The 26,895-nt window shown below is 40.9% G+C and overlaps 1 protein-coding gene across 1 annotated transcript in view; it reads right to left on the reverse strand.

Annotated features, from left to right (window-relative positions):
* The window catches only part of LOC125460703 (zinc finger CW-type PWWP domain protein 2-like), a 114,440-nt gene that overhangs the window by 17,366 nt on the left and 70,179 nt on the right, over positions 1–26,895 (reverse strand). Inside the window, exons 6-7 of the mRNA XM_059641080.1 lie at positions 24,338–24,411; positions 13,350–13,417 (exon numbers count right to left, since the gene is read on the reverse strand). Coding sequence (XP_059497063.1) covers positions 13,350–13,417; positions 24,338–24,411 — 142 coding nt within the window. The remainder of the gene's footprint in view (positions 1–13,349; positions 13,418–24,337; positions 24,412–26,895) is intronic.

Raw genomic sequence — 26,895 nt, forward strand, 5'->3', positions numbered from 1 at the left:
CATATTAAAAGAATTACAGGAAAGTTAGACACAGCTGGTCATGTGATGAAAAATGATGTGATAAAATATTCAGGACTATGTCCAACCAAAGTTGGCATGGCTGGATTTAACAAGGCAAGTTTAAAACACAGGTGCAATGTACAAGTCAGTGACGGCATCTTAAGTTAAAAGTATGTGGATTAAAATAAGATATCAAGCAGAGCACACTCTTTTCAAAAACATATTTATAATTGACACTGTCCTGAGACCTGAATAACCAGAGACCATGCCACCTCACGATGAAACAACCTAACCAGTCCCACTTTCCCAAGCAATGTCTATAATCCTGTAAGTTACTTGCCAGCAGGCATACATTTTTTTGAAATCATTGATTATTTCTAATCCCTCCACCCTTGTGGGAACTAAGTTCCAAGTCATTATTATTCACTGTATAAAATTATCTACCTTTGCTCAAAATCTTAAATATGTTTCCTGGGCCCTTTACAATTAATGAATGAACAATTTCCTTGTGTTCCTTATAACCTGTAATATCTTCATTAAATCTTTCTTCAATCTCCTCTGCTCCAAGAGCATCTTTTCAATCTAATCTCCAAAACATCCCAATCCTAGATACAGTTTGGCAAATCTCCTAGGTACCCATTCAAAGACTTTCACATCTTTCCCAAAGTACAGTGGCTATAACTGGAAGCAATACAACTGATGAATCATTAGCACTATGCTGAGTAACTAAATGTTGCAAAGAATTTTATGGGTTCCAGGATTTTCTTCCAGACTCCAAAATTTGAAGATTAATCTTCTGGCATAGCTGAAAGCAATCCAGGGGAAAATGCCTTTGTAAACTTACATTTTACAAAATTATAACAATATTCAGGATAGGAACAAACAGTTGCTTGATTGGTAGGAAAGGTGAGAGACTAGTCGGGGTTTTATAAAGTTTGAACATAGTGTCTATGTTTTTGTGCACAATGTTTCCATTCAGGAAACCCAAAATCCCATATGTTCTGCTCACAAAAGAACATGAAATAAAAGCAGAGTAGGACAGTCAGGCCTTCAAGCCTGTCCCTTAATTCAATAAGAAAATGGGCTGATCTGACCCAGGCCTCAACTTCACTTCCATGCCAGCTCATCATAGCCCTCAACTCTCCAATGCTTGAGTAGAGAATTCCAGGCTTTTGAGAGCCTCTCAGGTGAGAATTTCCTTTACATCTCAGTTTTAAATGAGTATTGCCTTATTCTGTAGCTATGCCGTCCAGTTCAAGATTACCCCACTAATTGAACTGAATGAGATTGTTCATTTAATTTAAGTAACTTAAACTTTTATTCAAGTTGAAGCCACTGATTTAAGATCTGTGTTACTCTCCCTCAAACTGAATTTGAAATTCTGCCACATTGTGATCATTATCTACTACAAGATCTCTTATTAATCCTATCTCATTACAAATTACCAGATTTAAAATAGCCTGTTCTTGGATAGGTTCGGCAAGTACTACTCTAAGAAACAATTCCTAATATATTCTACAAATTTGTCTTTCTTGTTACTGTTGTCCATTTGATTTATCCAGTCAAGCATGGCATAGATGGAAAATTGGAAGAAATGGTCAGTCCGTCAGGGAGTGGTCAGAATTTGAACTGGGTTTTGGATTGTGTTTTGGGTGAAAGGAATTTGGCTGTTGATGTTACAGCATGAAGAGTTGAAAGCTTTCTGCCTAATCTCCCATAAGCAGTCCTTGGAAGCTCAGAAAATAGAAAATTAAGTATTACGCAGCATGAGATATCCTCAAAAAACCTTGTCAAACATGATTTCCCTTCACAAATGTGTTGACTCTACCTGTGTTGCATTTTTCTAAATGTCCTGTTATTTTTTTCCATAATAATATACTCCAGCAATTTCTTTACAACAGATAATAGGCCAAATGGCCTATAGTTTCCTGCCTTATGTCTCCATCCCTTCTTAAACAGGGACGTCACACTGGTGATCTTCAATTCCTCTGGAACTTCACAGGTTCTGGTGAGGTCTGGAATATTTCAGCTAATACCTCCACCATCACTGTTGACACTGCTTTTAAAAACCCTGGTTTTACAACATCTGGCAAATTGTCAACCTTTTATCCCATTAGTTCATCACATAAGGTGTTCCTTATGATAAAAAAAACTGTTATAAGATCTTTCCTTTCATTAGCACCTTGTTTGTCTGTTATTTTTTAGGATGTTTACAGTGTCCTCCACATTGAAGGCTGATGCAAAGTATTGCTTTAATTTACCTGCCAGTTCCCTGTCTATTGTTACTAGTTCCTTAGTTAATTCCTTCAGAGGTTCCATACTTACTTTAGCGCTCTCTTTGTATATTCCGATGGAAACTTTTGATATATGTCGTTATACGTCTAGCCAATTTACTTTCATAATCAATTTTCTCCTTTTTAGCTCGAGTCTTTTCCTGCTGATTCATGAAAAATTCCCAATGCCTAGGCCTAGCACTGGCTTTTCACAATTTATATGCCTTACTTTTTAGCTGGATATTCTCCTTGGCTGTCTTTTTAAAATATCAATGCTGCATTCTTTTCATAGAAATTTTTCTTTGACCAGAATATAATTTTGATGAATGTGATGAAATATCTGCTTAAATGTCTACCACTGCTCATTTGGTGACTTTCCCAACCCATTTTGGACAACTCTTCATAATGCTTAAATAAAGTTGAGGACAATGATTTAAGACCTGAGTTATTCTCCCTCAAATTGAATTTTAAATTCTATAATGTTGTGATCGTTACCCACTATGAGATCTCGTATTAATCATATCTCATTACAAATTACCGGATATAAAATATCTTGTTCTTGGGTAGGTCCTGCAATGTACTTCTCTAAGAAGCAATCCCTAATACAGTCTACAAATTTGTCTTTCATGTTACTTTTGTCCATTTAATTTGTCCAGTCAATGTGCAGATTACTACCATCTGTAACATGCCTCCATTATTTCCTGATGTATATTTTGTCCTACGGTAATGCAACTCTTCATTGGCCTATATAGGACATCATTCCAAGACCTCTTTCCCTTACATATTTCCATACAAACTTTCTACCATCATGATTTATTGCATCTATATCAGTGCTGTTTGCTGTATTGATACCATTTTTTATTAACAAAGCTACTTCCTTTTCCTTTCGTCTATTCTTACAGAACACTGGATACCCTTGAATACTGAGTTCCTAGACTTGCTCTGCAATCACTTCTCCATTGTAGCTATCAGTTATATTTTTTGCTTCTATTTATGGCATCAACTTATCTAACTGTTGTGATTGGACCAATCTCACTGACAATGAGATCCTTGATTGGGGTTGATAACCAGGGAGCCCAAGCTGACAGATATAAACAGGAGATTCAGAGACACTCCTGATCTAGGGACTGGCTCTGAGCTTGCTGGTCAGAGCCCATGTACTCTGCACATATAAATAAATTGTGGCTTGGTGACAGGATACTGGCATAAATGCAGTTATTTTACTATCGTTATATAAATGCTTTGTCCAAACAAATAAAGAACCTTAAGTTTTGATATTTTACCATTATTGTGTACTTTGGTCCTAATTTTAGTTAAACCGTTCTGCATACATTTCCACCTGTTTCCCCTCATCTTTACTATTCGCCTTTTCATTGTCATGTACCTGCTCTCATTCCTTTTGAGGTTTTTAAATCTTCACTTCACATAAACTTCATTTCACATCAAATTAACTTAACAAAGCTGAGTTAAGTTGATGAAACATGTGGCATGATACATTTACTCATCTGTGAAGAAACACTAGGCATGAGATGTATCTTTTTCACTTGAGGTGTTTATGTCTTTAATTGTAACTTTATTAACAAATCTGAACAGACACATAGAGCAAAGTTTTTGGACATGCTTGGAGCTTTGAGTAGGGTGAGCAGGGGAACTTTTTCATTGGGTAGGAGCCAAAAATCCAGTTTCCTAACTGTGGGGTGAAGCTTTTCTATTATTCTCAGAACACATTAGGCAGGTCAACTTCCTCAAACTGCATCATGAATAAAAACAAAATGTTGTGGATGCTGGTAATCTGCAATAAACACTGAAAATACTGGAGAAAATCTGCAGGCCTGGCAGCATTTGTGGAGAGAGAAATAGAGTTAACACCAAGTCCATTATAATTCTTCTTCAGAAATGGGCTCTTCATTGTGAACCTGCTTTGCACTTATTTGCATGTTATCAGTACTCATTAAGATATCCACCTGTTAGAATTATATTCATAGGCACAGTCTTATTAGCCAAAGCAGGAAACACTTGTTCACAAAAACAATTATGTACACATGAGACATGTACCTGGTGGGGAAGACTGCATCCTCCAAACTTAGTGTCTACAAACTTCTTTGTTGATTTGTCTTCTTCATAAACAAAGCTGTTTCTTTGTGTAAGGTATGAAGCCTGACTGGATCGACCAGTTCCTGAGAAGTTTCAGTCATACAGAGTTTGTTTTCTTGTAGTTAACTGCTTATAGTGTAAGTTGTGAAACCTCTCCATGTTCAACAACTTATGGAATGTCTAAATAATATCTCGTCTAAGATAATAAAATGTGAGGCTGGATGAACACAGCAGGCCAAGCAGCATCTCAGGAGCACAAAAGCTGACGTTTCGGGCCTAGACCCTTCATCAGAGAGCTTTTGTGCTCCTGAGATGCTGCTCGGCCTGCTGTGTTCATCCAGCCTCACATTTTATTATCTTGGAATTCTCCAGCATCTGCAGTTCCCATTATCTCTAATATCTAGTCTGCTTTGTTATAGTTAAAATTGTCAGGAGAGAAGGCAAACTTGGCGCATGACCCTGTCCAACCAAAGCAGCCAAATCAGCTAATTCCAGCAGCTCTGACTGAGGCATTCAAATGATTGCTGCTCAATTGAATTCAGCTCATGTGACACATTAGGGAGGGGAAGAGAAACCCGGAAACTGTGTATCAAGATTCAGTCACATCCCTTAAATTAATTGCATTAAATTTGGTTTTCAGTATAGAGGATAGCATAAAACAATTAGATACTGTTCTCTTCAGCAAAAACAGTGTGACCTATTAATTAGGTGTGGTGCTAACATTCAGAACATCTCATCTGGGCTGGAGAGGAGCACATATACCCATATACAAATTGGCATCAGGTAAATAAACTTGCCTTAAGATTTCCCAGTACCAGGAGCAGACTTCATTTGATCAATGATGGAGAACCATATAACTAAGGTTTTAGCTAGAACTTTAAACTAATTGGGGTGACTTTCCCCCCCGCCCCTTTATTCATTAACAGGATGAGGGTGTCACTGGCTAGGCAGCATTTATTGCCCAGTGGGCAGTTAAGAGTCAATCACATTGCTCTAGGGCTGGAGTCACATGTAGGTCAGAGCAGGTAAAGTTGGCAGTTTCCTTCCCTAAAGACATTAGTGAACCAGATGGGATTTTCCCCTGACAATTGACAGGGATTCACAGTCATCATTAGACACTTAATTCCAGATATTTATTGAATTCCAATTACGCCGTCTGCTGTGGTGGGATTCGAACGCAGGTCCAAAGAACACTATCTGGGTCTATAGATTAACAGTCCAGTGACAATGCCACAAGGCCATCGCCTCCACTGCAGGATGTTCCCGTGAGGCTGCCTGGCTGCTGTGTTCCTCCAGCTCCACACTGCATTGTCTCTGACACCAGCATCTGCAGTTCTTGCTATCTCTTTTCAGCATTGTCAACTGGTTTACTGACAAAGGATGTCAAGAAATTGTTCCAGCTATCTGCAGATGAATGAATAGCAATGCTGGAAGTTTTTTTGCATGACGAGAGAATGATAATTTATTTGTGCCATCTCAGTAGGCAGATGTGAGCAGTCACTCACCATTGAAAGACGTGCTTTGCCAATGGCACTAAAGTTCAGTGCAGTGATATCTGTACAGGTGTTTCTTGCCACTGGTTCCTTTCAAAACTCAATTAAAGACATCTGTGACATCTCCCAGCCAATGGGCCACAAATAAAGTCAGACATTTACTGAGATAACAAAGTGTGGAGCTGGATGAACACAGCAGGCCAAGCAGCATCTCAGGAGCACAAAAGCTGACGTTTCGGGCCTAGACCCTTTATCAGAGAGGGGGACGGGGAGAGGAAACTGGAATAAATAGGGGGAGAGGGGGAGGCGGACCGAAGATGGAGAGAAAACAAGACAGGTAGAGAGGAGAGATCTCTGATGAAGGGTCTAGGCCCGAAACGTCAGCTTTTGTGCTCCTGAGATGCTGCTTGGCCTGCTGTGTTCATCCAGCCTCACATTTTATTATCTTGGAATCTCCAGCATCTGCAGTTCCCATTATCTCAGGTAGAGAGGAGAGTATAGGTGAGGAGGTAGGGAGGGGATAGGTCAGTCCAGGGAAGATGGACAGGTCAAGGAGGGGGGATGAGGTGGTAGGTAGGAAATGGAGGTGCGGCTTGAGGTGGGAGGAAGGGATGGGTGAGGGGAAGGACAGGTTAGGGAAGCCGAAGCAGGCTGTCTCTGCTTCCCTAACCTGTTCTTCCTCTCACCCATCCCTTCCTCCCACCTCAAGCCGCACCTCCATTTCCTACCTACCACCTCATCCCGCCTCCTTGACCTGTCCATCTTCCCTGGACTGACCTATCCCCTCCCTACCTCCTCACCTATATTCTCCTCTCTACCTGTCTTGTTTTCTCTCCATCTTCGGTCCGCCTCCCCCTCTCCCCCTATTTATTCCAGTTCCCTCTCCCCATCCCCCTCTCTGATAAAGGGTCTAGGCCCGAAACGTCAGCTTTTGTGGTCCTGAGATACTGCTTGGCCTGCTGTGTTCATCCAGCTCCACACTTAATTATCTTGGATTCTCCAGCATCTGCAGTTCCCATTATCACTCAGACATTTACTGATACTGTTTACAAAAAGCAATACAGTTTGTCGAGTTCATCTTGGATCCAGAGAGCCAAAGTGCCAGAATTATTAGATTTGCAGACAGCCATCATTATAATCCTTCAGGTCCATGCTACCAATGACTACATGCATAGCTCATTCAGAACTCCCAGGCATCATCCAGCCAAATTCCTGACGAGAAAGGGATTTCTCTCCCTCAATCTCCCAGTACATGGTGACTACAGGCAACAATTTCTGAAGGTGAGTATCAGCTATCCAGGGAGTGACCATAACCTAAGTGATGTTGTGCATTGTCCCAGCTTCCTTGCATGTTTGGCCTTTGCATCACCTACAGGATTGGCTCATGATTGAGTCCGGATATTCCTAGAAGGCATGGCAAATGACCCCAGCAATTTCTATTATTATTAGATATAAGAACATAAGAACTAGGAGCAGGAGTAGGCCATCTGGTTCCTCAAGCCTGCCCCGCCATTTATTAAGAACATGGCTGATCTTTTTGAGACTCAGCTCCACTTACACACCCACGCACCATAACCATTAATTCCCTTACTGTTCAAAAATTTATCTAGCCTTGCCTTAAAAACATTCAGCGAGGTAGCTTCAACCGCTTCACTGGGCAAGGAATTCCACAGATTCACAACCCTTTAGGTGAAGAAGTTCCTCCTGACCTCAGTCCTACATTTGCTTCCCTTTATCCTGAGGCAATGCTCTCTAGTCCTAGTTTCACCTGCTCGTGGAAACAACCTCCTTGCCTCCACCTTATCTATTCCCTTCATAACCTTATATGTTTCTATAAATCTCCCCTCATTCTTCTGAATTACAATGAGTATAATCCCTGTCTACTCAGTCTTCCCTCATAATCCAACCCTGTCAACTCTGGAATCAACCTAGTGAATCTCCTCTACACTCCCTTCATGCTAGTGTATCTCTTCTGAAGTAAGGAGACCAAAACTACACACAGTATTCCAGGTGTGGCCTCACTAGGACCCTATGCAGCTGCAGCATAGCCTCCGTGTTTTTGAACTCCATCCCTCTAGCAATGGCAGACAAAATTCCATTTGCCTTTTTAATTACCTGCTGTACCTGCAATCCTACTTTTAGCGATTCATGCACAAGGACACCCAAGTCCTTCAGCACAGCAGCGTGCTGCAATTTTTTTACCATTTAAAACATAGTCCATTTTGCTGTTATTCCTACCAAAATGGTGACCTCATACTTATCAACATTGTACTCCATCTGCCAGACCTTTGCCCACTCACTTAGACTATCTATATCCCTCTGCGGACTTTCAGTGTCTTCTGCACACTTTTCTCTAACACTCATCTTAGTGTCATCTGCAAATTTTGACACAACACACTTAGTCCCCAACTCTAAATCATCTATGTAAATTGTAAACAATGGCGGTCCCAACACTGATCCCTGAGGCACACCACTAGCCACTGACTGCCAACCAGAGAAACACCCATTTACCCCTCCTCTTTGCTTTCTACTGGTCAACCAACCCTCTATCCATGCCAATACATTACCTTTAATACTGTGCAACATTATCTTATGTGGCAGCCTTTGGTGTGGCATCTTGTCAATTGCCTTCTGGAAATCCAGATGCACCACATCCACAGGTTCGCCATTATCCACCATGTAAATAATGTCCTCAGAGAATTCCACCAAATTAGTTGAACATGACCTACCCTTCATGAAACCATGCTCGGTGTTACCAAAGGGACAATTTATATCCAGATGTCTTGCTATTCCTTCCTTAATGATAGATTCAAGCATTTTCCCCACTACTGGCTGCCAAAACCTGATTGTGCTAGATTTGAGGCCTGTTGATTTTGCATGAACTTTGTAGACACTGAGAAATACTGGATAATTATGGCACAGAAGTGATCCTGATTTTGAGGAAATTCTTTCTTTTAAATATTAACTAATTAGATTACTTTGATTTTCACTGTAATGGAATTATTCACTTTCCACAACAACTGGTTGCTCAGTTTCCTGGCAACAACGTCAGTATTGAGTTCTGCAGGCATAAATAGAAGCCCTCATAGTATGATTCAAACCATTGTTTACAAAGGACATTCGTCTATTACTGGGAGGTAAAGGGGATGAAATATACTGATTACTGAAATCCAACCATGTAGGTTGCATTACTTTCAGAGGACAAGTGAATGATACCTTCAGCTTTCTTCGCGGTGCTGCTAATGATGTACATTTGAGTCCCTAGGCTAATCATTGACCCTCGAGGCAGACTACAAGGAAAACGCTGAGCAGTTAGAAGGTTTAACAGATTGATGAAAAGAATCTAGTGCAACATGCACATTTGCTTCAAATGTAATGTTTTCCCAAAGTGACTTTAATGTTGTTTAAAATTTTTCTTTTCCTACTACCACATCTTGGTATCACCACAGCAGCTGCAGTTGAGCCCTAGGAATCATGGTGACTGATTTGCCATTTGCCTCAGGTGACATTGGCAGCTGACCTTTGTTGTGCCTATGCCTAGAGGGCTCTGGTATGTGACACACAGGTGCAAGAGCAACCTCTTTGGGCTAACCTGTTGGAGGCATCTAGGTCCCTAGCAGAAGGGATACAGTGCAGCAGGGCACCCACTGTATAATGCACCTTCCTTATCCCTCGAGGAAATAGGACATCTGAAGGGAAGCCAAGATCTCTTGAACCCTCTTCCATCCAAGCAATGAATTATAGCACCCGTGGCTTGAACAATGGAATAAAGGGTTTTAATGCATATCTGACAGATCCTGACTACTTTGCTGAGCCTGATATTTCATGGCAACCATCATCTGTTCCATGGATGCAGCTATGCACTTGCATGCTGGAGCAACAATATCAGGCTGAACTTGGAAAGAAACCTCTGCCCCTCGATCCAGGCTGCATCTAATCACTGACACATCTGCTGCTTGCATCTGCATCCTATCAGTTCATTAAATGGCTGAGTGACTCAGTACAGTGACTCATCATCTGTACTGCACTCTCCAAGAGCCTGTTCTCCAAAAGTCTTCTGAATGTCAGAGAATTCAGATGTTTCTTCCTCCTGAAGCTGCATGCCGTGTCAGTATTATGCTGTCAGAATGTGACATCAGGTCCATACAGATACACAACCCACCAATATCTCTTGCCGTAATGGAGGTTGAGGAGGGATGATTTGATGGTGTTTTGTCTGAGGTCGTGGCTGTTCCTTCTTAGCAAGGCCTGTAAAGCAGTGTTAGAGATGGATTAAGGGTTGGAGCCCTTCTTGTTTTCTTTATCCTTGCTTGCAATTAGGATCCAGAGACTGCAGACAAAAACAAAGATTTGTTATTGGTGCAAGCCAATGCCCATATGCTTGGTTTGGAGACATTGCTGTTTCATGTGCAGGTGGGAGTAACTGCGTCGAGGTTTTTTTTCACTAGATGACTATAGATATTCATAGATGCAGTTTTTTGTTGCTCATCTGCCAGCTCAACAGTCTGCTCCTAAGGGAATGAGAAGCCTTATGTTAGGCACTACCACTCTGTCTGTACCATCATGCTTACGCATATTTGGCTCCTGCAGAACAGATAAAGAATTAAGAAACATTAGTATAGATAAATGAGCATTTTGCCTGCAGTGATAAATACAGACAGATCACAGATGTCGAGAGCTGTGATTGTCCCTGTCTGTTACTTATAAGCAAAATATGGTATGGGGAAAGTTAGAAGTTAAAGGTTTTTTTCAGTGAAAGGTAATACAGCATCAAAGGGCTAAATGAAACTGAATAAAGCTTCATATGTTGTGTGTGGCTCATAGTCCTGTAAGATTTTCATCCCAAAAACTTCTTTTGTGCTTGTTACTTTGTCTCATGCAAGTTTTTCAACAAAGACCATCAGATATGTGGGGTTTCTGTTAGCTGTGATGAAAAGACAGTGATACATTAGATAATGACTGTTATACGTGGTTATGTTTTGGCAAATGAGAGCCAGGCAGTAGCACTGTGGTGCAAGTAGTGCAACATTGGTAGAAAAGGAGTGATAGACATTAAACAAACATGAGGCATTTGATGAAGATGTCTCACATCTAATCTTGTTGTAACAATCCTACGCAGTGGTGTATTTATATTGTTAACCCATGTTCAAAGATACATAAATCATTAAGTAAACAATGGCACATAGCCTGCTGATGTACAGAAGATCATGCATCTTCTTGCAGACCAGACCCAGTATCTGATTCTTCCTTAGACCCTAACCTACATAGCCATCTTCGTTATTTGAGAGAGCATTTTGTTGCCATCCCTTAGAATTAATACATCCCACATTTCCCAGATGGTCTGCATGACAATATCTACAGAAGTGGCAATAAAGTGTGGAGCTGTCTTTTGGGAGGGTGTCTGACATCCAATAGAAACTGAATGGTGCTTTTGACTTGCAGTGCTGTTTTGGTTTCTTTTATATATGGTGCCTGAAAGTTGGAGCTGATAAAGGCCTGACATCTGGCCTGCCCACCCATAAAATTTGGCATTGTAAGCATGCATCGATACGTTATGAGCCCAGAGAATCAGATCATATGGAAAAACATGGTTCTCCACCCTGCAAGCGTCCGCAGACTTCCATGCCCGCTTCAAGGCCTCGTCTTAAAGGAAGAACATTACGCCCATGCAGACCACTTTATGCTCTCACTTGCACACTTTTGAACAAAATTTAAATTCTGGGTCATCAGCTTTCAATTATATAAAAAAAATAAAAGTGACACTTGCACCACTATAGGGTCAGGCAGTGACCATTTCCAATGAGAGAATCTAACCATCTCTGAAACTCAAATTACTAAGACCTAATTTCCCACTATCATTATTATGGGAGTTATCATGGACCACCCATATTATTGAAACATACAAGATTCTGAGGGACTTGCCAGGATAGACGTTGAGAAGATGTTTTCACTAGTATGGTAATTTTGATCTACAGGACAAATATAGAATAAGGGGAGACGCATTTAAAACTGTGTAATGAAGGAATTTCTTCTCCCAGAAGATCGCGAATGTCTAGAATTCTCATCCCTAGAGATCTGTGGAGAATAAATCACTGAAGGTATTTAAAGATTGACAGATTTATAAAATATCAGGGGGTTGACAGCTCTGCTGCTATTAGGGGGAAATTTGGGTATGATGAGTTAACCTTTAAATCCTCAAGAAGTTTCAGCCAGGATTGCGATGAGGTATAAACAGAAATTGCTAGAGAACCTCAGCAGGTCTGGCAGCATCAAAGGGAGAAAGAAAACTCTTGGTTTCAGATTTTCTGCATGCACAGTCCTTTTTTTAATTAAAATGAGGTGGAGTGTTTTGGTTAACTTCACAAGCAATGATCATATAAATCGTTTGAGATTCATTTCAAGAAAATAGTCAGGTTAAAAGAAATATTACTTAAACTGCATAAACATGCTTGGCTGCTGATGCAACAGACAAAGTCTCTGAAAACGCAACATGGCTGACCAGTATTAACTCTGAGGCCTTAATGGAATATGAGGATGAGCCTATACCACGCCTAGAACATCAAAGCGTTGGGGCTTGATCAAAGATGGGAATGAAGCGATAGCTGTTGGTAAGTTAGGGAGTGGTGAGATCAGGGGTAAACTGTGCCCTGCCACTTTTGGAATGTGTGAAAATCAAGGGTTTTGTCTAAAACAGACTATTTCAGAATTCAAGCAATGTATTATCAATGCGATTTACAAAATATAAAGATTTGGTGAATCTTTGTTGAACTAAGAGTGTTACTTCAGCATTCTCTCTGAGGTAGACTCTCTCAACACTAACTCAATGAATAGTTGTTCACATGTACCTTGAGGCTACTGAGATTATTTCATAAAATAATCTACCACAACACTGTACTAATGCAAAGAAAGTGAGGCCTGGGGCAGATCAGCCATGACTTTGTTGAATATTGGGGCAGGCATGAGGAACCAAATTGTCTATTCATGCTGCAAATGCTTAACATAATACTATAGCTCCAAGAACAGGTCAGTGCTGCGAATTCTGCAGTAAATAACTAGCCTCCTGTTTCCCAATGACTGTCTACCATCTACAAGGCAGAAGTCAGGAGTAATGGAATACTCTCCACTGGCCTGGATGAGTCCAACTCCAAAAAACAATAAGTTTGACATCATTGAAAGCAAAGCAACCCATTTCATTGGCACCCCATCCACCAATTCAACATTCATCATCTTCATCACCAATACACAATGGCAGTAGTCCATGCAATCTGCACGATGTACTGCAGCAACTCACTGCAGCTCCTTCAACAACACCTTCCAAATCCAAAATCTTGAGCGCCTTGAAGGACAGAAGCAGCAAATACAGGGGAGCAGCATCACCTGCACTTTCCCCTCCAAACCACATGCCATCTGATTTGACAGCATGCTGCAGTTCCTTCAATGTCATTAGGTGAAAATTCCCAAACTCCCTACCTAACAGCCTTTTACCTACCTCTTGGGCCTTCTTGATGTAGACTGGTTGATCTCCCTTTTTAACTTCTTGTAGCCTTTGATCTTATTCTTTCATAATAAAAGGGAAAAACAATCAAATTACTATATTATATGTGAAAGTCTTATGTTTTATTATATTTGTAAATAAAGCTTATATTATAGAATGTGCGGTTTAAATACCATATTACTCTGCAAACCAATGAATGGCATTAGTATCAACAACGATGCATCCATAAATTGAATAATGTAATGCTACCAATCTGAAAAACAGAACACGGGTCTAATTTTTGGGTGGACCTGAATTTCAGTTGCCAGGATACCTGCCAGAAAAAAGCATGCACCAAATGAATTTGTGCCTAGGGAGGTCAAATGATCACAAAGAGTGCCAATGCCACCTTCTGTACACATTGGTGCTATCAGTTCTTGATCACACCAAAAATGGCATATGTTAGGAGGCAGCAACATTTTAATGGATCCTTAGATGCTGGAATGATTTTGTAACGCACTTTGACATGATTTCTTCTAGCAATTGAACTATGGCCAGGAAAAAAAGTAGAAAGAGAAGCAATAAAAATCAGTACACTATTGCAATTGGAGGGAAAAAAATTGAGATACACAGCACAAATCTTTATCCTTAAAAGTGGTGAACTCGTGGGAGATGGGATGGTGTGCCTGGAACGGGGCTATAGCATTATTAGTTCTATTAGTTCTGTGTAGAAAGTAAGAATTCATTGTGTGGCCAAGATTGACAGGGTCTGGTGTATTATCCAGCTGGAATATGCTAAATATGAAATTTGTTGCTTGTGTTGCACAACAGAAAAGTATGAACATATCTTCAACAAATGTTAGTACAATGGGAAATGATTGAGCCCAGAGTCAAAAGATGCATACAGAGACCAACCCTGAAAGGGAAAATTGTCTAATTATTCCCTGCCTTTTAGTTAGCTACGTCAAGACATATTCAGAGGATTAGTTTGAAAGCAGAAATGGGTATCTAAAAAGAAGAAAGCTTTTTGGTAAATCAAAAGTCGAAAAAAAAATCAGTAAACCATAGGAAATCAACTAGAAATGGAAAATGCCTGCAGTGACCAAGTTCAAGGTGAAAGATACTTAACCAAAAAGCAGAGAAATGGTAAACCGGAACAAGTGGATAACATGTGGACAAACAGGGAAATAATTTCGCAAAAGCCAAAAATAACTTGCATAGTCTAAGTAAGGAATTTTAACTGCCAGAACAGATGAATTCTTCTATTGGCGGCAAGTTGAAAAACACTGCAAAAAAATTAGGAAAATTAGGAAGCTGGCACCACCAGTTGACTTCCATAATTAATTTTAACACATCTGTCAACAAATGAAAAGCCCTATGGAACAGGTCTGAGATTTAAATATGTCAAATTTCATTATGTATCATTTTAATTCTAACTAATTCTAAATGCATGTTTTTCCTGGGCTTTTTCTTTCACAATTTGGGTGTTGCTGGCATAGTCAGCATTTGCCCACCCCAAATTGCCCTGGAACTGAATTTTTGATAAGGCAATTTAGAGGGCAGTTAAGAGTCAAGCCTATTGCTCTAGATCTACACTCACATGTAGGCAACAACAGATAAAGATGGTGAATTTCTATCCCCGAAGTGCATTAATGAACCAGATATTTTCTCTTTGCAACAATTGACAATGATTTCATAATCTCCATAATGGAGATTAATTCAACACTAAGTGATTTTAACTTTTGTTCCTGAGCATCAGTGTGGACCTCTGGTATACGAGACTGGTGACTTCACCACAGTGTTACCACATCACATTGCAGGAACTCAACAGGTAAAGCAAAGCTAGAGGCAGCTAACCTTCTGACCACTGATAAAATAGAATGATTTAAATATGATAGTGTTTCTTTACCTAAATTAATTATGGTTTAAAGGACTTGTTCCACAAATATGCTTTCAATGTTCTGGAACTGATTTCTAATACCTGAGTAGTTTATCCTTTGCTACCTTGGAGTTTCTGCCTTTAATGTGCACTTTCCAGCTGTTAACATTCATCTGTGCGCTTAGTGATACAGCTGTAACTTGGATCTCTAATGAGGACCAAAACAAGCAGCAGAAAACAATAACAGTTCTTCCTGAACCAACTACCACTTTATAACATGTCACATGAACTGATACTCCTACCAGGGAGTATAATTGAGCACCACTGAGATTCAGGTGTCTCAGACATCCGAACAGGAGTTGCTGATATTTGCAGTCACAAAAATCACAGAATTGTTATGTAGCTGCAGGTGGCTACTTACCCGACGTATCTGCACTGACTCTTCAAATGAGCACGGATTGATGCCATTTTTTTCTTTTTCTTCCTATAACCCTGCGCATGATTTCTATTTAAAATAATCATCTGAATACTTTCTTGAATGCCTTGATTCAATCTGTCTCCACTACAGTTCCAAGCAGTGTTTTTCAGACCTTAACCATTTGCTGTGATTTTTTTCCCTCAAATTTCAATTGCTTCTTTCCCAAATCACTGTAAATTTGTGAACTCTGCTCCCAACCATAAAATTATCTAGGATGAGTTTCTCTCATCTACTGTCCTGACAGCCACTGATTTAGAAAACTTCTATCAAATATTCTCTCCAAGGAAAACAATCCCAACTTGACCAATCTATCTTTATAACTGAAGATTCTCATTCCTGGAGCCATTCTCATAGATCACATTCTCTCTAATCCGTACACATTTGTTTTGAAGTGTAGTGTCTAGAACTGTACACAATACTCTAACTGAGGTCTAACTTGTATTTTCTACAAGTTCAGCATAATCTTTTGGTCTTGCATTCCCCCTTATTGATGAAGCCTAAGATGCTGTATGCTTAATTAATTGCTCTCTCCACCTATTCTATTACCTTTAAATTATGCAGGAGTAGAGAAACCTGCGTACGTGCATAAATCGTTAAAATAGTGTCCATTATTTTACGTGTCACTCCATGTACTTTCTACCAAAGTGAGTCACTTCACACTCGTCCATATTGAAAATGATTTGCCACTTATCAGTCCATTCCAAACTGCCAATGTCCTTTTTAAGTATCTTCTCACAGTTTGCAATGCTTCAATGTTTTGTACTATCTACAACCTCTGAAACAATCCCCTGTGATCAACAAGGTCTAGATAATTTACATTTCAGGAAGAGCAAGGATCCCAATTCCAATCTGTGGGAAATTCCAATATAAACCTTGGTCCCATTTGGAAAAACATCCATTGACCATTAGTCTTTTTCAGAGCAATCATTTTTTAAATCTACATTGTTACTATCCCTTTTATTTCACAAGTTCTATAACTGCTCACACTTCTCTTCTGGGGTACTATATCAGACAGCTTTTGTAGTCCATGAACATTACAACACTATTACACTCATTAAACTCTCTGCTCTTCTTTCAGGAAGTTAAATATGACTTCTTAAGAAATCCATACTCTCTTTAATTAACCCACACTTCTCCACATGATTATTAATTCCTATCCCAAATTATGGCTTCTGGAAGTTTTCCACCAAAGATAACTAACTGGTCTATAGTTACTGAGCTTATCCTTGCACACTTTTCTGTTCAAGGGTGCAATGTTTGCAATTCTCCAGCCAGTGCCTCCACAAGTTGCCGTAGTATCCTCAGATACATCGCATTCAATCCTATGCATTGTCAATTTTAAGTAGTTTATCAAATTCCTCCTTTCCTTTTGTCACCATGGTGTGGTAGTATCTATTTTATTGATAACTGCAATTGCAAAATATTCATTTGATGTTTCAGCCATGCCTCCTGCTTCCACATGGAAATCCCCCAGCAGTCCGAATTCTTCTATTTCTATCTTTTGACTACTTATGCGCCTATTGAAGATCTGGATGTGAGTTTGCTCACTGAGCTGGAAGGTTCGTTTTCAGACGTTTCGTCACCATTCTAGGTAACGTCATCAGTGAGCCTCCAGTGAAGCACTGGTGTTACGTCCCACTTTCTATTTATCTGTTTAGGTTTCCTTGGGTTGGTGATGTCATTTCCTGTTCTTTTTCTCAGAGGGTGGTAGATGGGCTCCAAATCAATGTGTTTGTTGATGGAGTTCCGGTTGGAATGCCATGCTTCTAGGGATTCTCGTGCGTGTCTCTGTTTGGCTTGTCCTCATAGCCACAAAAAGACATGACCCACTATCACTCGTATCCTTACATACAGATGAGGAAGGACACCACTTTGATTGGGACAACACGTCCATCCTAGGACAAGCCAAACAGAGACACGCACAAGAATCCCCAGAAGCATGGCATTCCAACCGGAACTCCATCAACAAACACATTGATTTGGAGCCCATCTACCACCCTCTGAGAAAAAGAACAGGAAATGACATCACCAATGCAGAAAATGACATCACCAACACAAGGAAACCTAAACAGATAAATAAAAAGCGGGACATAACACCAGCGCTTCACCGGAGGCTCACTGATGATGTTACCTAGAATGGTGATGAAACGTCTGAAAACAAACGTTCCAGCTCAGCGAGCAAACTCACATCCAGAACCTCAACCTCAACCTGAGCCATAAATCTTCTCAAAACTCGCTCGTGCCTATTGAAGACTTTGACAATTTTCTTTATGCCAATTATCAGTCACTTCCCCATCTCCCTTCAGCTATCCCTCTGTTCCATTTTGTTCTTAATAGTTTTTACTACCTGACACCGGTCACAAGCATACTTGTCACCTTAAACTTCTAACTCGTGTATCATCTAGGCATTTCCAAATTTGTTACTGTATCTTCCCCTTGAGGGTATAGATCTTGACTGTGCCCTCTTCTCTTTGAAGGTAGATCAGTGTTCAGTTATAACTGCTCCTGGCAACGACTGGCTGTAATCAACCTGGCCTAACTCCATTCTTGCCCCCTGAAATCAGCTCTCCCTCACTTAATTGTTCTTTTCCATCTCCATTATAACCTTACGATAAAATGATCCCTACCGCTTAAAATGTTGCTCTCTGACATTTGATCTCCTTGGCCCACCTCATTCTTAATAGATCTAGCAATATTTCCTTTCTCATGAGCTAGACACATTCCACTGAAGAATTTTCTCCTGAACATAATCTAGGACACTTGCCCTTTGCACTACCACCATTCAATTTTTGTGAGGAGGGATGAGCAAAGTGTTTATGCAATTTCCTCTACTCATCAGCCAGACTATTATCTGCAGAGGTCAATAACATTTCTTGGACCTCTTGATGAGAATCTCCAGGTTTCCTCAAAGGGATAAAATAATGTCTGGAGCTTGTGCAAGTTTACTGCTTGACAAAATGTTTTATCATTCTCATTGCATTTTAACTTTAAACCTCACCTATTAAAGACTCACTCTGTAATAAAGGCATGTGACACTGGACAACATTGGTTCTTATAAAATCATACAGTCCTGCAATTTCACAGGGGAGAGCCACTCTTTAAAACATGGTAATGAATTGCCAAATCAAAAGCATGTAAAGCGTTTTGTATTCTTTGACCTTGTGTCTCATTATCCAGTCTGATGGTTATATAGGTGGACTTGCACTTCATCACCAGCTGGGGAAGGGACCACATACAGGCTCCATGAAGCCTTCTCTCTGGACTCTCCACGGCTAAGGCATCTCCACTGGAGATGTAGACCCAGGAACATGCGCTGAGATGCAGTGGAATGGAGAAAAAGAAGACAATCTTCTGAGGGGACGTTGGCCGCAGAGGTGATATTTCCATGTAGATAATTTGTTCCTTGTTGAACTTGTAGATAAGTTCTCACTTGTAAATACGTATGTTGATTTCTAACTAATGTATATTTATATGACTCTCTGTGTAGCTGCAAATGCAATCTTGAAGAAACTGAAATCAACTATCCTTATCTTTACGTAAAATTCCACAGACCAAGGTGAGAAGTCAGCAGTTGCTATACCATAAGCATGCAATGGCTGAATTATAGATGTCTATGACTGGCAACTAGGCTCCATTTTTCCAGATGCACCAGACATTATTGATGCATTATAGGCATTAGTGGAGTGTAGGGTTTAGCTGTAAGTGTGCATGAAAAAGTCAGGACTACTTGAGTCAAGGAGTTGGACAAAACGGTAATGGCCAGGGTCATGTGGAATACTAAAAATCACAACCATCTCCCTCCATACCGAATTGAACTCCCTTCACTATTGTAATCCCCTCTGCATCACAGTTTTCTGCCTCCACTCCATACCATTAAGCTCCTGAGCATTCTGCTGCAAAACTAGCCACCCAATTACTCTATCCTTCACCAGACATTGGGTGGCTGCAACACCCAGACTGAACACGGTCTACGCCCTTTTGCGATTTAGCTAAGCAGTTCCAAACAATGCTTGAGTGGATGATTGGCTGAATTCTGTACAACTCCCTGGCTGTAGAATCATAGAATCATACAGTACAGAAGAGAAGTCCCATCACACCCTGGACTAGCTTCACTGGATTCACAGGGCTGACCATCACCCATTGCCTGATTGGCAAAGGTATGGACCCTCTCACATGAGCACTTCAATTGGACATCTGACTGTGTCAAATCCCCTGGACTGATATTGGAGGCTGCCAGTAACTTACTGTACAAAAGCCCCTGACCAGCAAGTGCGTCCCTGGGTGGATAGCAGTGAGGAATATTCCCTGAAGAACTTTAAGTCACGGCTGTTTGCTTGCAGTTCATGCAGTGTGTTTGACATCTACATAGCTGGCACATGGTGCAGGTGTGAGACTGAAGTTGCAAAGTGCCCGATAGCAATACGTTCACTTTCATAACTGTTGACTGCTAACGACCATGGCCTCCCTTTGAGTGCTGAATTGTAAACAATATAACACTACCAAGAGCTTTTAAACTCAGGCAGAGGGAGCAAAACACAAACAATCAAGGTAAGGCTGAGACGCTGTAAGAATGTAGTTGGCTCAATGTGATTGAAAGCTAAGAAAGCAAGCAAACACCCCTAAAATTCAGCCTTGTCTAGTCTATGACCTGGGTGCCTAGTCAAAGTGCAAAGTGTCCTTGCATGATAATGATAGTTGTTGATACACTCCAATTTACAGCATTACGATGCAAAGAGTAGTGGTATGTGGATCAGAAGTATGCCATGTCTGGCATGTTTTGGATGTCAGCACTCGTAGCTTGCGTGCAGCCGTTGTCTTGGAGGATAGCCTGAAATATTGTTGCCTGACGTCAAGAATGCCCTCCAAGTTTCATGTCAGAAAGTTCAAACTCTTCGTGGCAGGTGGTATGATCAAAAGTTGCACATTAATGAAGTGACACTTGCAGTCAATGAGGGTGATAACAAGCAATATTCCCTATTAACTGTCATCGCTCCACTGCCTAGCAATAATTTTGTCTTGGCACCCAGAACTCTGTTGGAAAATGCAGCCAGTTGCTCCAGACAGCAAGATTACTCAAGCAATCTCCCAGATTTCCTGCCATTGCCAATTCATTCATGATTTGGTAAGACTGTGCCCAAAGTCTTATTTCTGCAATGTTGAAGTCACCCGTATATATTGACACAAAGGGCAACTGGTGGTTGACACCTCAGAGGAACCCTGCTATTGATGCCTAGGAAATACAACTGAGGCCACCTGACCACATGGTTTTGTGCTGTACAAGTCATCAGAATGATGAAGATATAATTCAGACACTAGGTCAAATCTGAAGGCATTGTTCAGTATGAACTGGCAAGAATTACCTAAGTGATGATAGTCTGAAGTGTTTTGTACAATATTGCATTGCAGTAAGGACTAGAGTTGCAGGAGGAAGATGAACAATGGGAGGACAGGAGCCTGCAGTCTCAAACTATGCTGCCTATGATGCTCAGGATGGATAGATTCAGGCATGCTTCAATTAAGGAGAAATAGTGAAGGCACTGAAAACATCAATTCTGAATTCATGGTGGTATCCCAATTTCTAATATGAAGAAGTCCTACTTAGAATATTTCATTCATCTTACCATATACCCATAGCCTTTGTTTGACCCTTGTTGTAGCAGTCTTCAAAAGGCATACGGTCACTTGGTGGGCGGCAGGAAAATTGGGGAGGACAAGAGTTTTGAATTAAAGTTTATGACTGTAAATCATTAAAACAGAAACGTGCCATTTTAATATAATGTTAGAAACCAAAGTAATGTTCTCCCACAAATTATTTGTCTCCTTTTCTAGTATTTGTGGATGATCCAAGCCCTATAGTTCAATAGAGGTAGAAGCAGGTTGCTTGTATCCCACACTGACTGCTCAAAGAATCTTGGCCAACATCTTCTGAGTTTATTTTCGGCCACTGGGGTTCAGCCAAAGACTGTCCTAAATGCATCAATGAAGGGGAAAATTTTGCCAATTGGGATAGCCTCCTGACCAGGGTTTCAGAGGGGGTTGATAACATGAGGTGGTAAGGAGATGAGAATGAAAGTTCTTTGTGCATTCTATACATCCTTTTTCTATTTACCATCTCATACATCACCAAAAACATCTTTAGTAGCCAAAATCTGAGAGTGTTTTGCTGCACTCAAGTGAAATGCTGAATAGTCAAGGCAGGTTTTCCTGTTTAAGAAGACAGCATGAGTATGCAGGCCATTGCTGAGAGTCAGTATGCACTGTTTTCTATTGCATCTGAATGCTTCATGCAGGTGGCCACCACTTTTATGAATGTGAACATTAGCATGAAGGCCTGAGTCACCAGGTTTGCATGTCAGTAACAGATTTCTCTAATTTCTGTCCAATGTTGTGCAATGGTTCTAAAAATACTGACTGAACACCACAGATCTGTTGTGCCCGTGTCAAATCTCTCCATGACCTACTTACTTGATCTCATTCTGCAAACTTTCTTCTGTAGCCCAGCATTTTTTTCTCTTCATTATCAAAATCTCCTGTGAAAATGATTTGGTCTCCACCACATTCTCAGGAAATGCAATACAGGCCCTAATCACTCTGCCTAGAAAAATTTTCCTCATGTCACCCCTAGTTCTTTTGCCAATTACAAAGCCATCTTTTTATTGACTGGCACCCATGGGACCAGGAGCATATCAGTTGGTCAAACTTTGACATAAAAATGCACGCTAAGTAATGGAAACATTATGCAGGGGTTTACACATCACTGTTATACTTAATTTATAAATCACTTAAATAACAATGCAACTTTTCCTTAAATAAACTTAATGGCAGAGAGTCTTATCACTTGCACCCTTAAATGATTACTTGGACATTGTGGAGATCGCAATAATACAGCAAACTTTTGGTATTCGAGGTAAATAATTTTTATTGGTTTATTGAGAGTGCAGGTCCATAAAATGCTGGTTAAAACAAGCGCTGCTGTACCTAAATCTGTGTCTTCTTGTTCATGGCTCTTCATCAAAATGAAGAGTTTTTCCCAAGCTATTTAATCCAGAGCAACACTATCAAGTCTCTTATCTGAAGAGGACATACTCAGTCCAGGCCTTGAGAAACATCCAAGACTTTTCATATAGAAAAGAATGTACATTCCACAGAGCTAAGGTATGCTGCCAAGTCTTTCTTTCCAAGACCCATTAACTAGAAATATTTACCAGCTACTCATTTCCTGGCTTTGACATCACCACAGCTGTTTTATTGTAAAGATGTTACATTTATGATTAGTGGTTTTGTTCGAGGCTTTCACGGTGCCCAGTCACTATGTTGGAAATGGAACCCCCCGTACAGCTGTCTGGTAAGTGATTACAATAATTGAGAATAGAATCCCTAAAATTCAGAAAGTGGCCAATCAGCCCATCATGTTTGCATTGACCAACCAAACAGTGTCCCACCCAAGCCCTCACCATATCCCTGTAATTCTATTTACCACAGCTAGTCCACCTACCCTGCACATACCTGGACACTATGGAGCAATTTAAAATGGCCAATCCATATAATCTGCACATTCTTTGGATTGTGAGAGGAAACAGAGCCCCTGTAGGAAACCAACACAGATATAGGAAGAACGAGCAAACTCCAAACAGATAGTTACCCAAGGCTGGAGTCAAAACTAGGTCCCTGGCGCTGTGAGGCAGCAATGCTAACTTCTGAGCCACTATGTCATCAAGTAGTTCCTGATGTTCTTCTTTAACCCTTAATTCTGGATACAGTCACCAGTGGATCTGTTACCTAATCTGCTAGCATCTTATCAGGATTACTGATGTGAATAATCAGTAGGATGAGCTACTTCAGAGAAGTTGACAAGCAAGAAAGACTTTGATCAGTGAAACAAAGGAGCTATGTCCAAATTTTTATAGTACTTCTCTTCCTCACTTTGTGAACTGATTAAAACTATATGGATTCCATACAGGATCACCAGATATCACTGACAGACCAGCCTCCTCTCCAAGTTTGTGGCTGCGTAGCCTCTGAAATCCAATTGCTGTTGTGAGTTGTAATTAGTATTTGTTCCTTTGACAGATCCAGCATGTCAGTTCTGCCTCCTGCTCTCCCACACTCTTCGCTGATTTACACCTGCTTCCAGTTTCCCAAACAATGGTGTGGCTCAATCTGAAAGCTTGAACAACTTTTGGCTTAACTATTTGGGTTCCAGCCCTGCAAATAAATCTTCCACTTGGCTAAGGATTAAGTTGGGAAAATTCCACCCTCTATTTCTGTAAGCATTTTCGATTCTATTTAAGGGAGATCTAGTTTGGAGATCTTACACAAGTCTCAGAACTGTTGAACAGAGTGCTATTTCAAAGTATATTTCTAATCATAGCAAATTCCAGTGCAAAAATCCATTGAAGTCTCATGGCAAATTTGGGAATATAGAACTGCCATCACAATTCCTGTGATGCTTGTCACAAAATCTGGGTCATTACTTACACTTCAGCAATAAGATAGTCAATTTAACATTGCACAGAAATGACAAGCTATATGCAAATCATACTTTAACATTGATTTTATTGTTGAATTGATGAGTTATACCAGATTTCTAGCAGCAAGAGTGTCAAAGTATGAAGAGTTTTAGAAGAAAGTCAGACTGAGACTCACCAGATTCACATTGTTTTCAACCAATTTGTTTTGTGCAAATCTTCTGTTCTTTCTATGAAATGGCTTCTTCATACCTTTTGTTTTAGAAAAAGTACATTATATTGGTAACATGTTTTTCTGCTTCCAACAGGGAATCTGGATTTTAGAACCTTTGAAAAACATAGCACAGTCTATCATGTCTGAGCTGACTGAACAAACTAGTCACTTATTCTAATCCTATTTTCCATCACTTGGTCTGTACCTTGTAGGTTACAGTATTCAGCTACAGATCTAATTTCCTTTTAAATCAGTTGTGCCTTCTGCCTCAATCACCAAAATGGTGGTGAATTCCAGAAACCCATTATCCTCTGAGTGAAGACAGGTTTTCTTCATCTCCCCTCTAATCTTTCTGCTTAATAATCGCCTTCAATGCATCACAGATAGTAATAACTGCAGATGCTGGAGTCAGAGTCAATACAGTGTGGAGCTGGAGGAACACAGCAGGTCAGGCAGCATCAGAGGAGCAGGAAAGTTTGTTCTGATGAAGGGCCCCAACACGAAACATCAACTTTCCTGTTCCTCTGATGTTTCCTGACCTCCTGTGCTCCTCCAGCTCCACCTTAAATGGATGTTCCCTTTGTAATTGATCCCTCTGCTAGTGGAAGCAGGTCTTCCTTATCCACTATTTCTAGTTCCTCATGATGTTTACACACCAATTAAGTTGCTTACTCTGTTTTAATTTAAACACCCTTTGTTATACAATTGTTCCACACAGCTGCAATTTAAGCTTTGGCAATATTCCTGTAAATCCCCTCAACATTGTCTACAGAAATTGCATTCTTCCCGTGAGCAGAACTATAAACAATTCTGAAATAACAAGGTGTAGAACTGGATGAACACAGCAGGCTAAGCAGCATCAGAGGAGCAGGAAGGCTGAGGTTTTGGGCCTGGACCCTTCTTCAGAAACAGGGGAGGGAAGGGGTTTCTGAAATAAATAGGGAGAGAGGGGGAGGTGGATAGAAGATAGATTAAGGAGAAGATAGGTGGAGAGGAGACAGACAGGTCAAAGAGGCGGAGATGGAGCCAGCAAAGGTGAGTGTAGGTGGGGAGGTAGGGAGGAGATAGGTTAGTCCGGGGAGGACGAACAGGTCGAGGGGGCGGGATGAAGATAGTTGGTAGGAGATGGGGGTGGGGCTTGAGGTGGGAAGACGAAATAGGTGGGAGGAAGGACAGGTTAGGGAGGCGGGGACGAGCTGGGCTGGTTCTGGGGATGCGGTAGGGGGATGGGAGATTTTGAAGCTTGTGAAGTCCACATTGATACCGTTGGGCTGCAAGGTTCATAAGCCGAATACAAGTTGCTGTTCCTGCAACCTGTGGGTAGCAGTGTTGTGGCACTGCAGGAGGCCCAGGATGGACATGTCGTCTGAGGAGTGGGAAGGGGAGTTGAAATGGTTTGCGACAGGGAGGTGCAGTTGTTGAGTGCAATTTGAGCGCAGGTCTTCTGCAAAGTGGTCCCCAAGCCTCCGCTTGGTTTCCCCGTGTACAGAAGGCCACAATGGGAACAGCGGATGCAGTATACCACATTAGCAGATACGCGGGTGAACATCTGCTTGATGTAGAAAGTCTTCTTGGGACCCGGGATGGGGGTGACGGGGAGATGTAGGGGCAGATGTAGCACTTCCTGCGATTGCAGGGAAAAGTGCCGGGTGTGGTGGAACTGGAGGGGAGTGTGGAGCGGACAAGGGAGTCATGGAGAGAGTGGTCCCTCCAGAAAGCAGATAACGGTGGGGAGGTTAAAATGTCTTTGGTGGTGGGGTCAGATTGCAGATGACGGAAGTGTCGGAGGATGATACGTTGGATCCAGAGGTTGGTGGGGTGGTACGTGAGGATGAGGGGGATTCTGTTTTAGGAGTTATTGCGGGGAGTGGGTGTGAGGAATGAGTTGCGGGAAATGGAGGAGACACGGTCGAGGGCATTCTCGACCACTGTGGGGCGGATGTTGTGGTCCTTGAAAAACCAGGATATCCGAGATGCTTGAAAAATGAGGACATACCTGTGGCCTAACCAGTGCATTTATATGGTTCCAACAATACATTCCTACTCTTGTAATCAATAGTTCAACTGATGAGGAAAATAATCCAATTTGTCTTCTTTACCACTTTATTTACATGTTCTACCACGTTCTGTGACCTGCGGCCAAGCACTCTAAGGTCTTATGTCCTCACTCTTGCTCAATATTGTCCTAGTTTATTGTACATTCCCATGCTTTGTTGGCTTTCCACAAGTGTGTAACCCAGCTTGGATACCATTTGCCACATTTCCTTCCACTCAAATCATTGATGTAATCCTGCAGGTGATAATCATCCTGTTCACTATCAGCTACCCAAACGTGCAAATCAAAATAATTAAGAAACGCCTCAAACAACAAAGAACCCAACAGTGATCCCTGTGGAACATCAGTGGAAATTACTTTCTACTTGCAAAAACATCAGTTAATTGTAACACACTGTTTACCATTTTAGAGTCAAGTTCGGATGAAACTAGCCTCATTCTTCTGTATCCTATGGACCTTAATGTTT

The sequence above is a fragment of the Stegostoma tigrinum genome, chromosome 2 (assembly GCF_030684315.1).
Source record: "Stegostoma tigrinum isolate sSteTig4 chromosome 2, sSteTig4.hap1, whole genome shotgun sequence".
NCBI classification, from domain to species: Eukaryota; Metazoa; Chordata; class Chondrichthyes; order Orectolobiformes; family Stegostomatidae; genus Stegostoma; species Stegostoma tigrinum.